The following is a 15,066-nucleotide window of genomic DNA, read 5'->3' as shown; positions in this document are numbered from 1 at the left end:
AAAAAAAAAAAAAAAAAAAAAAATGAGGAAATGGAGGTGAAGTGACTTGCCCAGGGCCACACAGCCAGGACACGGAGGAGCCAGGTTTGGAGCCCAGGTCTCAGTGGCCACCCTCCAGCCTGTGCTTGTAACTGCTTCTCTGCCCTGTCCTAGCTCAGACCACAGCCCCAGCTGCCCAGCCCAGGCCCAGGCCCTGACCTTACCATTGCTCACCATGGAGGAAAAGGTCCGCACCAGCTCCAGCAGTATGGCGGTCCCCACGGCGGACCTGGCTGCTCCTGGGCCCCATGCATCCCTCTGGGCCCCAATGACAACATAGTGATCTGGGGGAGGGGATGTTGGGGCCCACCTCTTACATGGGCAGAACCCAGAGGCTTCTCCCTTGACCCTGGGAGGGTCCATTTCTCCAGGACCCTCACATCAATCCCTGCTGCCCCTAAAGAGTTCCTCTCCTCCCCTTGGCCCTTCCTGGGTGGGCTGCTCCTTCATCACACTGCCTGGGGTCATTCTGGGCTCCATTACCTCCCTGATAATGGAGCCCCTCTGGTGCCCCTCTGTTCACCAAGTCCTGACAGGTTTAAAATCTCTCTCTAACCCTTCCCACTCACACTCCCACCACCAGCATCCTCATCTGAGCCTCATCACAGGCCTCCCTGTGCCTCTTCCTTCAGTGCTTCTAGGTACCACACTCTTTGGCTCAAGAACCCACTTTGATTCCCCACTGTTATCCACAACAAGTTATGCTTGAAAGGCTCATCTATCAAGTCTGACCTCCCTTTCATGCTGTAACATCACCCAACTTATGCTTGCTCACCTCTGGTGCTAGGGAACTCACTACTGTGCAGAACTGCCCATTCTGTCTCGGGACAGCTTCAACCGTGAGGTCTCCTCACTGCCACCCCCTCAGTTCCAACCCATCCCCAACTTGCCAGCCTCCCTCCCTGCTAACCCCAGCTCCCCCGCTGCAGGGTGTGGGTGATGCTGGATGAGCAAGCACACCTGGCTCTGAGCGGCCCTCGATGCAGCCAAAGATGTTGCTGATGGGGGTGGAGGCCCTGTGGTTGTTGACCCCTAGGTGCAGGCCTGGCCCAGGGCCCAGGCGATAAGGGGAGACTGGGAGGTGCCCCTGCCATTCCTGGGGGGCCACAGGGCCTTCAAGCTTCCTGGGGAGGGGTAGAGCAGAAAGGGTTAGAAGTGGCAGAGAGTCCCAGGTTATAGAAGAGGCCAAAGCCCTCACTTCACTCTTTCTCTCCCTCACACCCTCTGGCTCCAACTCTCTGCATCTGTACTCTGCCTGAGGGGCCAGTGCAGCCAGGGCTGCCTTGGACAGTTGTGCAGGTTGTGTCCTGCTCAAGAGTGCCCAGCAGAGGTGGGTGTGATATCCAGCTGGAGCTCCACTCACCAAATGGCAAGAGGCCGCGCCCACCCAGAAGAGCCACCTTGTTCTAGTTCACCCAAAGGCACCTTATGGGCTAGCTGCAGCCTACCTCTCCCTGCCTCCTCCCCTCCTGGTCCCCGCATGGCCCCCACCTCAGTAGGAGGGAGGCAGTGTCCGCGCTGATGGGCTGGGCTGGGATGCTGGGGAGGCCTGAGGACTGGACCGGAGGGAACTGGGTTTGATTGAAGGAAGGGAAGCCAGGTGTGTAGGGGTCGCCCGTTCCCAGGTGCACCTGTGGGGAGAGGGTTGCCCACACTGAAACTGTGAGCCGGGCTCCCCAGAATAGGGCGCCAGCCTCATCCTAGGCAGGCTGTGCAGCCCTGGGACCACAGGAAGGCAATACTGGCTCCCCGAGACTCACATGTCCATACACAGCCCGGTGGCTGGACAGGCTAAGCTTGTGTGGGCCCTGGGAGAAGTCTGCCGGGTCCGGGTATATGAGCACTCCTTGGGCCCCAAAGTCCTGGGCACTGGCCACCTGGGGACGGGAGGTGGCTAAAGGACCCCTTCTCCCAGAGGAAACGGATTTGTAAAGGCTGAAGGAGCAAAGTAAAAGTGGAATGGCACGGCCTCTGATCTGCAGCTGTGGATCCACAGAGAGGCTGTGGGCACCCCCCGGACCTCGCCTTCTGCCCTCTCGCAGTGCCTCGGCAGCCCCCAAACCTCACTGTACCCCACATTCCCTCCCGTTTCTGTTCCCCACCCCAACCTCCTGATTTTGTTCCCTGCCAACGGTTTCTTACGACCCATTTGGTTCTTCTTTTTCTCTCTGTGACCGCCTCCTAGACGCTTCCTATTTGCCGCCATCCGATCCCCGGACTCCCCAGCCGGCATCCTCCCCGCTCCGCCCCAACCCGCATCCAGGGACCCTCACCTTCTGGGCAAAGTTGATCACCCCCAAGCGCACCAGCAGGAGGCGCCCCTTCGGCTCCACGCCCCGGGCCCGCAGGTCCTGCAGGTCCTCCGGCCGCCCGTAGTGGGCGTACACCAGCTCTCCCTGGGGAGGGAGGATGGGGAGGGCAGTGAGGCGCGCCCCTGCTCCACCGCCAGGGAAAGCGCACGCTGCCCCATCCTGGGGACCGGGCAGGAGACGCTCACCGTGGCGTTGCCCGTGGCGCTGTAGGGGCAGTAAACGTCCGGGTCCTCCAGTGGCAGCTGCTCCCCATGCTTCCCGGCGGCATCCACCCAGTGCAGGGCGTTGGGGTGAGCCCTGAGGAGCGGGGGTGGTGAGCGACCCACCCACAGGCCGCCCACCCCTCCTCGCCCCCCAACCCCACCCCATGCACTCACGGGTCCGGAAACTGCAGCCCCACGTAGTGCGTGTCCATCCACACGTGGTCCAGCTTCTGGCTCAAGAGCACCGCGCGGAGGTCCTGAACCAGGGCTGCCATCCCGGCCGAGCCGGCTACCCTTTCCCGAAGGCTGGTTTGCCTGTGCAGGGAAAGGGGGGATTGGGGCGCGGGAAGAGAGAGGGGCAGGGACTTCTGGGGACCTGGAAGAGAGGGCGGGAGCCGGGGAAGGATGCCAGAGGTGGGGGGTGGCCCCAGCCCCGGGCAGTGAGGGGCTCTTAAGGCTCTCCTGCCATCACTACCAGGGTTGCGCTGGAGGGTCTCCAGGGCCTCCTTCTGCTTAAACCTCAGCTTCTGATAGCCAGGGATCCTGTCCACCACCCCTTAGGTTCTTCACAGGTCAGGCCAAACTCACCAGTCTACCTACTGTCCCCTCCACACATACACACACTAGCCTGTGCTTTGCCCCAGGCATGAAAACACTTTTCTTCCAAAGGGCTATCTGGGCAGAGGTGAGGGGCCCTGCATCTCTCTCATCCTCCAGCTGGGCCTGATGGAGACACCTTACACCAAGGTTGCCGGTGGAATCTGGGGTCACTTGTCTGGTTGGAGACCTCACCCTGTCTCCTTCCATAGTCACCACCTAACTAGCCAGCCTGCTGTCACTGGAACTCTCCCTGATCTTCCATCTTGCCTGTGCCAGCACGGCCCCTGCATGGCCTCTCTCTCAACCAGCTCCACCTGTGCTCTTTCCATGGCAAACAAACTTCCCTTCTCAGCATCATCACCGAATACCCCTTCTACCTTTTGCCTTGGCAGAAACCTGGCTGTCCCTTGGGAGGCCAGGTATCCTTTGGGACATGTGAAAAAAGCAGCTCAGGCTCTCATACCACCCAGGCCCAGAGAGGAGCTGTGCTTCTGGCTCCACTGTTCACATTTCTGACCATGAAACTCTCTTCCGTCAAAGTCCTTGCCATCCAGCAGTCCCACCCTCTGTCCTTCCTCGCTGCTGTTATCTTTTAGCCAATTGGTCACTTAGCCACTTTCAGTGAAGACTTTGGCATCTGGCCAGCCACTTCCCTGGCCACATCCTGGATCTTGTCCCCAGAACTCCATCTCTGGAATACTGATCCAATTTACTGAACACCTACTAAGCGCTAGGCATGGTGGTAGGTGCTGGAGACTGCAAGATAAATAGGACACAGTTTATCATATAAATCTTAAAAGTTCCAGAATCTCACTCCCTGACCGGAGCTTTTCAGGTTGGAACTCACTCCCTTAGGCTCACTATACCTGTTCTTCAAGCCCATGGAGCATTCCACACTGTCCAATTTCTCCATGTCTATCAGCTCCTCCCTGGTGTCCCTTCCTTCCCCAGCCAACCTAGAGTCATACATCACCTCATTGCCCGCTCCCTCTCACTGCTCCCGTCTTGCCTCCCTGCCCTTTGATGGCATCCACAGTGCCACCCCCAACCCCCCTAGATCTGTCAAACCATCCACTTGCTCAGGCTGTACCCAGACTACTAAGTGTTGCTCAACAGAAAAAAAAAAAAAACCCAACAAAAACCACCATGCATGTAGGGACTTCCCTGGTGGCACGGTGATTGGGAATCCACCTGCCAAGGCAGGGGACACGGGTTCAAGCCCTGGTCCAGGAGGATTCCACATGCCGCAGAGCAACTGAGCCCATGTGCCACAGCTACTGAGCCCACACGCCACAACTACTGAAGCCCATGTGCCTAGAGCCCGTGCTCCACAGCAAGAGAAGCCACTGCAATGAGAAGCCCGCGCACCACAACGAAGAGTAGCCTCCACTCGCTGCAACTAGAGAAAGCCCATGCGCAGCAACGAAGACCCAATGCAGCCAAAAATAAATTAATTTAAAAACCAAAATAAAACAAAAAAACATGCATGTTGTTGATGCCACAGATTCAAGCAAAATGGATCCAGCAGTGTATCAACAAATAATAATACACTTCAATCAAGTTTATGCTGATCTCATGAAGACAAGGAAATCTATTAATACAAATGACCACATAAACTTTAAAGAAGAAATATCATGTGATCATATCAATACATTCTGGAAAAATATTTGAAAAAAATTTGATTCTTGTTCCTCCTTGCATGATCATTAAAAAAAAAAGAAAAAGTCTCAGTAAGTTAGGAATAGAAGGAAACTTCCTTAATTTGCTTTTAAAAACCTAACTGGGGGAATTCCCTGGCGGTCACTGCTGAGGGCCCGGGTTAAAAAAAAAAAAAAAAAAAAAAAGCGACAATGACAAAGTATTAGAAAAACATTCCTATGAAAGTTAGGAACTAGGCAAGGATATTTACTATCTCATTACCTAAATTCATGTCCTCTCCAATGCAATAAGAAATGAAAAAGATATAAAAGATATATGCATTGGAAAAGAAACTATGCGTCTCTCACTAAATATAGATTATATAATTTTCTACTTAGGAAACCCAGGAAAATCCACTGAAGAAGTGATTCCTGACCTCTTCTCTGGACCTACCCGGGCAGCTCCATCCCAGTAGGAAAAGGTGACCTCAGCAGGACAAAAGAAACGTTAGCCTGCTCACGCTGGGCTGGCAGACCCCACAGATTGGGGGATGGTCTTTGCCCACACATGCATTTGCTTCTTTTTCTGATTCCCTAAGTCCCCCCTTCTCAGAGCCCCCCAGAGCTCCCCACTGCCACAGGTCAAAATCCAAGCTCCTCAATGTGGCATTCAAGACTTTTCTGGGTCTGTCCCACTTCATATGTGGATGCTGGAGCCCTCTGTGCTCATTGAGGCAGCTCCCTCAGCTTCCAAATGTGTCATCTGCTGCCCTCCCTCCCCTCAGCTCCAAACGCCTTCTATCCTTCCCAGGACCACTGAACAGGGAGGCCAGGGCGGCAAGTGGAAGGACTCAGGGTCCCGGGTGAAGAGGAAGGGAGGCTGAGTCTGAGCAGATGATGGTTTTTGAGGGCCTGGAATGGGACCGGCTGATCCTCACCTGATGGTATCTTCCAGACGCCCCTCCCCCAGGTGCCGCAGAAACATGGCCTGGAGGTCGCTCCAGTACAATGTGCCCTGGTGGGAGTCCGGGCCCAGCTCATGGTTCATGTCCTCGCTGACCACCATCACGTCATCCCCACATGCCTGGCAGGACCCCCGGAAGACCACGTAGCCCAGGAGGAAGGCTGGTGGGTGGCAAGATGGAGATTCTCCTTGTGCCCCTCTCTGGACCCCAGATATCCCCCCCAGCCCAGCCCCTCCACTGGGGGTGGGGATGACTCTCACCCCCAGTGAAGATCAGTAGGGCTGTCAGGACCAGGTAGGGGGTGGCTCTTCGTCCTGCTGCTGCCCAGAGTCTGGGGTTTTGCCGAGCTGGTCGAGAGCCCAGGGGCTCGGGGCCCCTCAGCTCCATGGGGAAGAAGTGGGCCGGTGGCTCGGTCCCCTCCTCCCTGTCTTCCTCTTCCTCCTCCAGGGGCCCCTGCTGGGTGCCCTCCACACGCTTGTAGATGGTCTGAGAGGGTCCTGGGGACAACCTTTGCTGTAGGGGCGTGGTGGACATGAAATCGGGGAAAGAGGCCTGGAGGATGGGGAGGAATCTGGCGATAACAGGGTCAGTGACTTCGGGGTGCCATGGGCACAAGGCAGGGGAGAGGGTCCCAAGAAGCAGGCTGGAGGGGAGAGTAGGAGGTAGGGAAGGGGAGGGGCCCGCCTTGGGGTCTGGGAGGGGACTGAGGACCTGGAGAGAAGGCCTAAGGGTCTCCCAACCCCACTCTATCTTACCGCTCTCTGGAGTAGACCCCAAAGCCGCTCCATGCTCGTGCCCACTCCTGAGCCCTGCAGTCTGTCCCCCACCCCCAGTGATAAACCGTTTGTGGGAGCCCCAAGAGGCCCCTTATCAGCCCTGGCAGGCAGCCTGAGCCCAGGCCCTTCTCTGCCTCCCCTGTCCCAGGGTGGGGGCACAGTCCGGGCTTCAGTTCAGCCTTCCAGACATGGCCCCCAGCCCAGGCTAGAGGATGAGGGGCTGTGCCCTCCCCTGCCAATCCCTCCGCAGTCCCACTCCTGCCCTCTTCTTGCAAAACAATCAATTTTTTGGCCTTGGGGCAGACTTTGGCCTCTAGTTCCCGTCAAGGCTGGGGGAGGAGGGCTGATGGCTGGGGAAGGCCGAGATATGGATGCCCCTTCCACCCTCCTGCTTCCTCCCTTCCCAATGTCCTTGGGGACCCCTTCCTAAGCTCCCCACCATGAACACCTCTGCCCCTTCCTCATCTGGCTTGCAGGCTCCTCAATACCCAAGCCCTGTAACACAGTAGCTGCCCTCCCAGTGGGATCCCTAGCTGAAGGGGCCACAGTGGTGTGACCTGGGGTTTGGCCTGGCCATGTGGGTGTCTGTCCCATTGGAATCAGGCTGCAAGGGGGTTCCAGGCTCCTGCTGGCTGCTGGGGAGGGAGGTGCAAGGGTGGGAACACATGGTCAGGTAGGACCGGTGAGTGCTCCAGGATGGGGATCCTGCCTGGAGTCTGGGATCTGTGGGTCAAGGCCCACCAGGAATCAGTGGAAAGAATCCTGGCCAAGGCACGGGCAGAGCTGGGTAACGTTGGACAAGTCATGGTCCTCCCTGGGCACCTGTGCCTCTTTGGTTACCAAAGGACTTGGACCACACGGGTTTCTATCTCTTTGGGGTCTGGGGACCTCAGAACACAGGCACAAACTACTAAGTTTTACCTACAGTTTCAGGCATGGGGCAAGGAGCTCTGGAATGGAAGGGCTCAAGGGCCCGGTGTCGGGGTCTTCCTGGGAGACCTCAGTTCCTACCCAAGTTGGGAGAGAAGTTCTGAGCTGCTGGGGAGTACGGGTGCCACATTCCCTGCCCCACTCTTTTCACCGCCTAGCGCCCCGGAAAAGACAGCGCAGTCCCGTCTCACCTGAGCTGTGGGTCCAGGGGTGCTTAAGTGCGGTCTCTCGGGAGGCCCGAGGCCCCGCCCACCCAAGATCCCACCTCCGGCCACGCCCAGGCCACGCCTCTGGGCGGCCCCTAGGCTCCGCCCCGCCCCTACCGCCGCATCCTCTCTCGGGCTCCCACTTCCCGCCGCAACTCAGCTCCTCGCTGGGCGCCTAATTGAGCGACTCTCCCGGGCTCTCGCTGCGTGATCCTCCCTGGATTGCGGCCCCTTTGAAACCTGAGGCATCCGTGGCTCCTACGGTTCTGCCCCCGCCCGCAGACCTTGCCCTGGCGTCCACCGTGCGATTCCGAATGGGTATAGGTGTGGTCCTCCCTTCTCCTCTCTCCAGACCCCTGCCCCCACTGCCCACTCCCAAAGAGGCCAACTTTTTTTTTTTTCTTAAAACATTTTTACTCCTTTCAACCCAGAAACATCACAATCTAAGAGGACGAGTGGGGAAGGGAAGAAAAGCGGGCGCTGGGAGCGTTGGGGGCTTCGATCTGCGCTGGCGGAGCAGAGGTGGGGGAAACCATCTCCTTGCTTTTGCGTTCCCTCCCCCACGGCTGCAGGCGGGCCTGTGGACGGGGAGCGGGCGCCCTCAGGGGCACTTCCGCTCCACACACTGCTTCCCGCCCTCCTCATATTCCTGCTTGGAGATCCACATTTGCTGGAAAGTGCCCTGGGTCGTGGCGGGGGGGGGCGACATCGGCGGTCGGGGAGACTGGCGAGAGGGAGAAGCGCCTCCCCACACGCCTCCCGCGCAGGCTCGACCCCTCGGAACCTCCTCCTCTCAAGCCCACAGCCCTCCCGCAGCCACCAACTTGCCCCATCTTCCTGTCCCCTCCTTCGTATTCAGAGGGCGAATACCTGCTTCATATCGTTCAATCCACGATTCATTCATTCAACAAATATTTATTGAGCACCAGTCTGCCCGGGGCCCAGGGCTGTTCTCGAGCTGGGAGGTGTAGCTTACAGCCCCAGGCCAGCCAACCGGCGCCCCAACACTCCACATCCATTCTCCACCAGATACCCTATCACTCCGTCAGGACTTCCAAACACGCCAAGTCGCCCTCCTTCCCAAGAAAAATCTTTCCTCCTCCCTCCCCACCATTCCGACACTACCTAACATCAGGATATTAGGATGTCCTCACTTTGGCGCCCCACCTCCACCCTCCCGCTGAAACAAGCGCCTTGAGGGTCTCCAGCCCTGGCATTTCAGACTGCACCCTCTCTGTGGTTGTCCTGCCTCTGCCTGAAAGTTAGTGTGTGTGTCCCTGCTTCTGTCCCTTGGCGTGTCCAGGAAGAACACACCTTCCCGGACCAGGTCATTCCCCTCCCTTCTGCTCACGTGCCAAAGCCCCACCCTTCCCACCATCTCTGGTTTCCAGTGCAGATCTCTGCGCTGAGTTCCAGACCCAAATACAGTAAGCCCCCTACATACCAACGAGTTTCCTTCTGAGAGCATGTTCTTAAGTCCAATTTGTTCCTAAGTCTAACAAAGTTAGCCTAGGTACCCAACTAACACAATCAGTTATATAGTACTGTACTTTAATAGGTTTATAATACTTTTCCCACAAGTATATTATGTCTGCTGAAATAAATACAGATACTAGGGATCCAAAGAAATCATGAAGACCACACATAATACTGAACGCAGTTTTAACAAATGTGGTCACAGTGAAGTAACTGGATTAAAAAGATGATATCTGATTTTTATCTATCATTCCAACATCTATAATATCTAATGTACATTCCTATTCAAAATTCTTCAGAGTGAAATTAGTTTATGGGCTTGAAATATAATTTTTAAAGAAATATTTTATGCTAAGGTTGCATATTCTAAGAAGTTCTGCACTAGTACCAATGAAATGAACACTTCTATTTTTTACTAGTACCTTCCTACTGTACTCTATACAGTACCGTACAGTAAAGTACACAAAAGCAAATCACTTGTGGAGAATGCACGCATGTGACAATGTACGCCAGACACGTGAACTAACTATGTGATTGGACATGCGAACATTCGCATCTTTGAAAGTTCGAAACCCGAAGGTTCATAAGTAGGGGACTTACTGTACTCAGCTGTCTTTGGACACCTCCTCCTCAGTGTCCCCTGGGACCTCACCCTCAACATGTCCACAACTGTGTTCACTACCTTCGCCCACACCTGTCCCTAACCTGCTTCTCTGGTCATTCTCACCTTCTACACTTTCCCTGTCCAAATCCAGTGGCCGTTCACTACATGGAACATTTGAAATGGAGCTATTGAGCACTTGAAATGTGGCTAGTCCTAAATGAGATATGCTCCGCATGTCGAATATATACCGGATACTGAAGACTAAATCCAGAGAAAAGAATGTAAAACATCTTAACTTTTATATTGATGACACATTTAAATGATAATACTTTGGATATATTGGATTAAATACGATATATTCTTAAAACTTAATTTCACGTGTTTCTTTGGACTCTTTTTAAATATGGCTACTAAAAAATTTTAAATGACCTATGTGGCTCACATTACATTCCTCTTGGACAGCACTGCCAGGATCTAGCATCCTGGGCCTCGTCCTTGAGCCAGTTCCCTCTTACCTCGCGTATCAAAACAGTGTCCACATTCTGTCAGTCAGACCTCTGATAAGCTTTCAATTCCACCCCGATATCTGCTCCGCCGTCAAACGCAGGTCACAGTGGAGACCACAGCAGCCCTCTCCAGTCCACTCTCTGCTCTGCAGCCCAAGTGTGCTCACTCAACTCAGATCTCACAGCATCTGCCCACTGCCTTTGGCCTTGCCTGGCTCCCCCCAGGAGCCAAGCACCCTCTCTCCCACTTTGCCTCATAAGTTCTTACTCACTCTTTCATCTCAGCTTGAGTGCCCCTTAGAGGCCCTTCATGACCCCTGAACAAAATCAAGTCTTCCTTTGAAGGAACACCCCACACTTTGTGATGACCTCCTGTTTAATCGTCTCGGCTTCCAGACTGTTCCCACGCACAGAGGCGGGGACTAGGTCGGGCCGTCTGTCCACTTCAGGTGCACAGGAGGCCCTCAACAACTGTGTGACTGACACACTCTCAGCCCTGAGCTAACTTCAGGGGTTCCGTCTCCTGTCACTCTGACCATTGTTTCTGTCTCCTTGGGGGCACCCACTCTAGTGGATATCCTCCTTGTCCTGTCATGGCCCTGCTGTCCCACTCTGTGTGGCTGACACCTGCACCCCCAGATGCAGTTTGCATCTTCACCTTTCGCTCAGCGTCTTGCCTCTACCCCAGCAGCTGGTCCAGACTGAACTCCCCACCTACCACCCCAGAACCAACCTGCCAGCCTCCTTCTGTTTGCCCCTTGCTCACCACCCCATCCCCACTGCTACCCATTCCATGACTCCAGGACAATAGGAAGAACCTCCTGGCAAGGTCCCCTCACATCCGGCTCATACCCTGATCCCCAAAGACTCATGTCTGACATAACCTTCCCAAACGTGCCTGTGGCCATCACATCACCTTGCCCCAAACCTTCAGGGTCTCACCCTGGCACACAGGGCCACCACAATCTCATCCCAGCCAACCCCTCCGCTTCCTGTCCTCCGCTCCCTGATTTGTGTCCTGATGTAAGATCCACCTTTCTGGGAGCACTGACTGCCCTTTCATAAATGTTTGTTGAATGAATGAATGAGGAGGCAGGCAAGGCGATGGGGGCTGTGTGGATCTGCCCTTCCCCACATTCAGCGCTAGGCCAGGCCCCTCCCCTCTCACCAGTGAGGCCAGGATGGAGCCCCCGATCCAGGGGCTGAACTTGCGCTCCATGGTGCTGTTGCTCGCGATGAGTTTCAGTCTCATGCTCTGGGGAGAAAGAGGGGCTGGGGGAAGCAGACACCTGGCTTCTGGGAAGGGACAGGGCTGGGGGTAGGGAAGACTGGGAAGCCACAGCAGGAAGGGGCCACTGTGGTGGCCAGAACGTTTGCTTGATGTGTGGGAAGGAGGAAGGACTTGGTCCTGAAGGGCTGAGCCAGGACTGGAGTCCAGGGCCCTGGCCAGGGGTGGGTTCCTACCGGTGGAGTCTTCTGGGAAAGCTCTCGATTGAGCCTGTCAGTGAAGCCCTGGAGCAGCGTGTTCCCACCAGTGACAATGACACTGCCGTACAGGCCCTGAGAGCAGGGAGGAGGAGTGAGCAGCCACGGGACAGCCCCTCCCCACCCCACCCCGCTTCTCCTGGGCCCCTCTGCCAAGACTCAGGCTTGGGCCTCACCGGGCGAATGTCAATGTCGCACATGCCGATGCTGGTGGTCACCACGTGGCCCACACCTAGCATGGTGTTCCCCGAAAGGCCCTGCAGAGAAAGGTGACTGGGCTTTGGGCCCTCTGTCCCCTCTCCCAGACCTCTGTGATCCTTCCCAGCTTCTCCCACACCCCAGGATCCAGGGCCCTCCACCCAGCCCCACCTTGACATTGGAGGGATCAAACAGGCCCTCAGGGATGCGGAGTCGCTCCGCACCATAGTCTGTGTTGTAGCCATTGGGCATCTCGTAGTGCACTGTGGGCATCTGCGCAGCCACCCTGCCCAGGAAGGAGCAAGACTCTGCTTGGGGGTGCTCCCAAAAGACCAGCGGTCCCCCCTGAGCTCCAGGCCTGCCCCCTTTCCACCCCCCACCCCCAGCCATGAGCTGCACTTACTGCTCGTCATAGGGAGAGTCCGAGACCTGCAGCACAGAGGCCTGGAAGTCCTGGATCACCTCCTGAGAACCCAGGGAGGTGGTGAGGGCTGGGTTCCCACCTCAGGTCCCACCCCACCCCGCCTGCAGGGCCTCTGTCCCTCCCCGCGGCTCATGGCAGGGGACTAGGAGGTGGGGGGCACGGGGGTTCGGGGGGATTTCTCCAGCGCCTCACATTGCACATGTAGTTATGCCAGGACTTGGAAACCTGGGGTAACTTCTCCTTCTTCTTCCAGTTTGGGGGGGCACCCTCCCGTACGGGCTCCTGTGGGGACACAGCCTGTGAGCACCCTACCCCATCCCACACTGGCCCAGCCTACCCTGACCACACCTGCCAGCTCTGCAGCTAATGGGCACTGGGTTCTCTGCTCTGTTGCCCAGAAAAGGTGTTTCTCCCCCTTCCCTGTTAGAGGAGAGAGAAGGGGAGAGCCCATCCCCAGAGATGCCATGTATGCAGCGGGTACAGCTGATCTGAAAGGCTTTGGTCAGAGAACACTGAGGGTCTGGGGAATCCAGTAGGCGGCCAGACCTTAAGGAAACAGCCTTTTACGGATCCATGTTCCACGTGGGGATCCCTTGCATGCAGTGTCTCATTTAACACTCGTGGCAGCCCTACATGCTGTTATTCCATTTTACAGGGGAGGAAACTGAGGCTTGGGAGCTTCAGTCTCATGCTCTAGGTCACACAGCTCTTCTGTGGGAGAAGCAGACCTTGAACCTGGGTCTACTGGACACCAGAACCCACCACACTGACCCTCACATACACATCCTAGAAGTTGGCTGTGGGACCTCGGCCATATCCCTCATCCTGTCCAGATCTCTGATGCCTCAATTGCAAATTGAGGGCTGAGGGTCCTTCTGGGACCTGGCTGCTCCCCACCCTGATATCTGATGGGTCAGTGGGTCGACAGTCATAGGGTCAGTGCCCAGGACATCCCAGAGGCTCCACCTTGGCTGCGATCATGTAAGGCGGGATGATGTCAATTGCCATTTCCTGGAAGAGCTCTCGGCACTGCATGGAGATGAAGTCCCCTGCCAGGGGTGACTTGACAATGCCTGGAAAGGAGGGGGTGTCAGGGCCTGGTCCCTCAAGGCACCCCCAACCCCTGCCGAGGCCCCACCTTGCTGCAGGACGTAGCCATCGTGCACTGGAATGGCCGTGGTGTGGGTGGCCCCACTGTCCAGCACCAGACCTGTGGAGCGTCCATTTGCAAAGCTGGTGTGGGATGGGTAGGTCAAAGAGACAGCAGCAAGAGGGGGCTGGGACCTGAGTCTGGCCTAGTCACTCTCTTCTTTCCTGGATCCAGCCCATTTCCAGTCAGCAAATCTCTCCTAGTTTGTGACCCATCTGCTGGAGAAAGGCAGCTGAGACCCTTGTCGCTGTTTTCTTGTCCGTATCACACTCTCTTCCTCTATTCCTTCCTTTTGAGCTCCCAGCCTCTCTTTAGGTTTAGTTCTATGTCCCGTGGGCTCTCTGAAATTAGGGGCTCTATCGCCCCACTGCCTAGCATAGGGTTCAGTGCAAGGGAGATCCTTAAATAAAATCAATGCTGATTGGCTGCTTGGGAAGGGAACAAACACCTCAGTGTCATATACCCTTCCCTCCTCCCTCCAGCCCCAGCCCCTGCTGTCTACTTGTCCCTACTCTCAATGCTCAGCCTGATCCAAGGAATGGGAAAGGGCCACTGAGCTGGCCACCCCAAGGTCCAAGGCACTTAGCCCCCAGGGGTCCTCTGCACTAATGGGGCTCAGGGGGCTGTCTGCCCATCCAGGATATTACTCTCCATAGAATCAGGCCCAGCCTCCAGCTCAGAACGCCACACACCCCACCCTGACCCTCCACGCTGGCAGAGTAGCTTAACCCAGTGGATACGCAGTGAGCACAGCTGTCTTGCACAGGAAGAAGGCAGGAATGTTGTACTGCTCGAACATCAGCTCTGTCAGCTTCTCCCGCTTGGCCCGTGTGTTCCACTGAGGAGAAAGTGCAAAAGGGGAAGATTCAGGAAGGGAAAGGCACCGATCCATGTACATACCCGCCACCCCAACACGTATCTTGCACTGAGGACAGAGGTCAGGTCCCCTGACCCTCTTAGATCTTTAGAATGTGACAACTATAAAGAACTTTAAAGATCACAATTCAAACTCAACTGAAGAAAACAAAAATCAGAGAGGGAAACTGGCCCAGATCACCCAGAAAGCTCTTGGTAGAGCTGGGTCTAGAGTCACAGTCTCTTGACTCATAGCCCAGTACTCCTGATTGTGCAATACACACTTCAGCCCCCCCAACCCCCAGCCGCCAGTACATCCCTTTTCCTCACTCTAATCATCTCAGAGGCAAGAAAGCTGAGGAAGAAGGCTTCTGGGTAAAAATGTTGGATTGAATACAAACATCTACTTTTATTCCCTCCCAAGGTCCCAGCAAAACTATAATAGAGGGGCAATTAATTTTAAAAAAAACAACAAAAAAACCCCAAACTCACAAAAGCCAACAGGTACATAAAAAGATGCTCAGGGCTTCCCTGGTGGTGCAGTGGTTGAGAGTCCGCCTGCCGATGCAGGGGACACGGGTTCGTGCCCCGCGCTGGGAAGATCCCCCATGCCGCGGAGCGGCTTGGCCCGTGAGCCATGGCCCGCTGGGCCTGCGTGTCCGGAGCCTGTGCTCCGCAATGGGAGAGGCCACGGCAGTGA

The 15,066-nt window shown here is 55.9% G+C and overlaps 2 protein-coding genes across 2 annotated transcripts in view; both read right to left on the bottom strand.

The window, feature by feature from the left end:
• Window positions 1-6,576, bottom strand: part of TFR2 (transferrin receptor 2) — a 12,816-nt gene extending 6,240 nt beyond the window's left edge. The window contains exons 1-10 of the mRNA XM_007468846.1: window positions 6,512-6,576; window positions 6,017-6,269; window positions 5,730-5,916; window positions 2,729-2,869; window positions 2,537-2,648; window positions 2,313-2,435; window positions 1,800-1,916; window positions 1,531-1,670; window positions 1,000-1,163; window positions 204-323 (exon numbers count right to left, since the gene is read on the bottom strand). Coding sequence (XP_007468908.1) covers window positions 204-323; window positions 1,000-1,163; window positions 1,531-1,670; window positions 1,800-1,916; window positions 2,313-2,435; window positions 2,537-2,648; window positions 2,729-2,869; window positions 5,730-5,916; window positions 6,017-6,269; window positions 6,512-6,544 — 1,390 coding nt within the window. The 5' untranslated portion in view covers window positions 6,545-6,576. The remainder of the gene's footprint in view (window positions 1-203; window positions 324-999; window positions 1,164-1,530; window positions 1,671-1,799; window positions 1,917-2,312; window positions 2,436-2,536; window positions 2,649-2,728; window positions 2,870-5,729; window positions 5,917-6,016; window positions 6,270-6,511) is intronic.
• A 1,481-nt stretch (window positions 6,577-8,057) lies between these two features.
• The window catches only part of ACTL6B (actin like 6B), a 13,282-nt gene continuing 6,273 nt past the window's right edge, over window positions 8,058-15,066 (bottom strand). The window contains exons 5-14 of the mRNA XM_007468845.1: window positions 14,252-14,349; window positions 13,500-13,594; window positions 13,328-13,434; window positions 12,554-12,643; window positions 12,341-12,402; window positions 12,109-12,223; window positions 11,916-11,996; window positions 11,719-11,814; window positions 11,423-11,509; window positions 8,058-8,350 (exon numbers count right to left, since the gene is read on the bottom strand). Of these exons, the coding sequence (XP_007468907.1) occupies window positions 8,270-8,350; window positions 11,423-11,509; window positions 11,719-11,814; window positions 11,916-11,996; window positions 12,109-12,223; window positions 12,341-12,402; window positions 12,554-12,643; window positions 13,328-13,434; window positions 13,500-13,594; window positions 14,252-14,349 (912 nt within the window). The 3' untranslated portion in view covers window positions 8,058-8,269. The remainder of the gene's footprint in view (window positions 8,351-11,422; window positions 11,510-11,718; window positions 11,815-11,915; window positions 11,997-12,108; window positions 12,224-12,340; window positions 12,403-12,553; window positions 12,644-13,327; window positions 13,435-13,499; window positions 13,595-14,251; window positions 14,350-15,066) is intronic.

This window comes from Lipotes vexillifer, unplaced genomic scaffold (assembly GCF_000442215.2).
Source record: "Lipotes vexillifer unplaced genomic scaffold, Lipotes_vexillifer_v1.1 scaffold12, whole genome shotgun sequence".
NCBI classification, from domain to species: Eukaryota; Metazoa; Chordata; class Mammalia; order Artiodactyla; family Lipotidae; genus Lipotes; species Lipotes vexillifer.
This window is presented reverse-complemented; position numbering and strand designations above follow the sequence as displayed.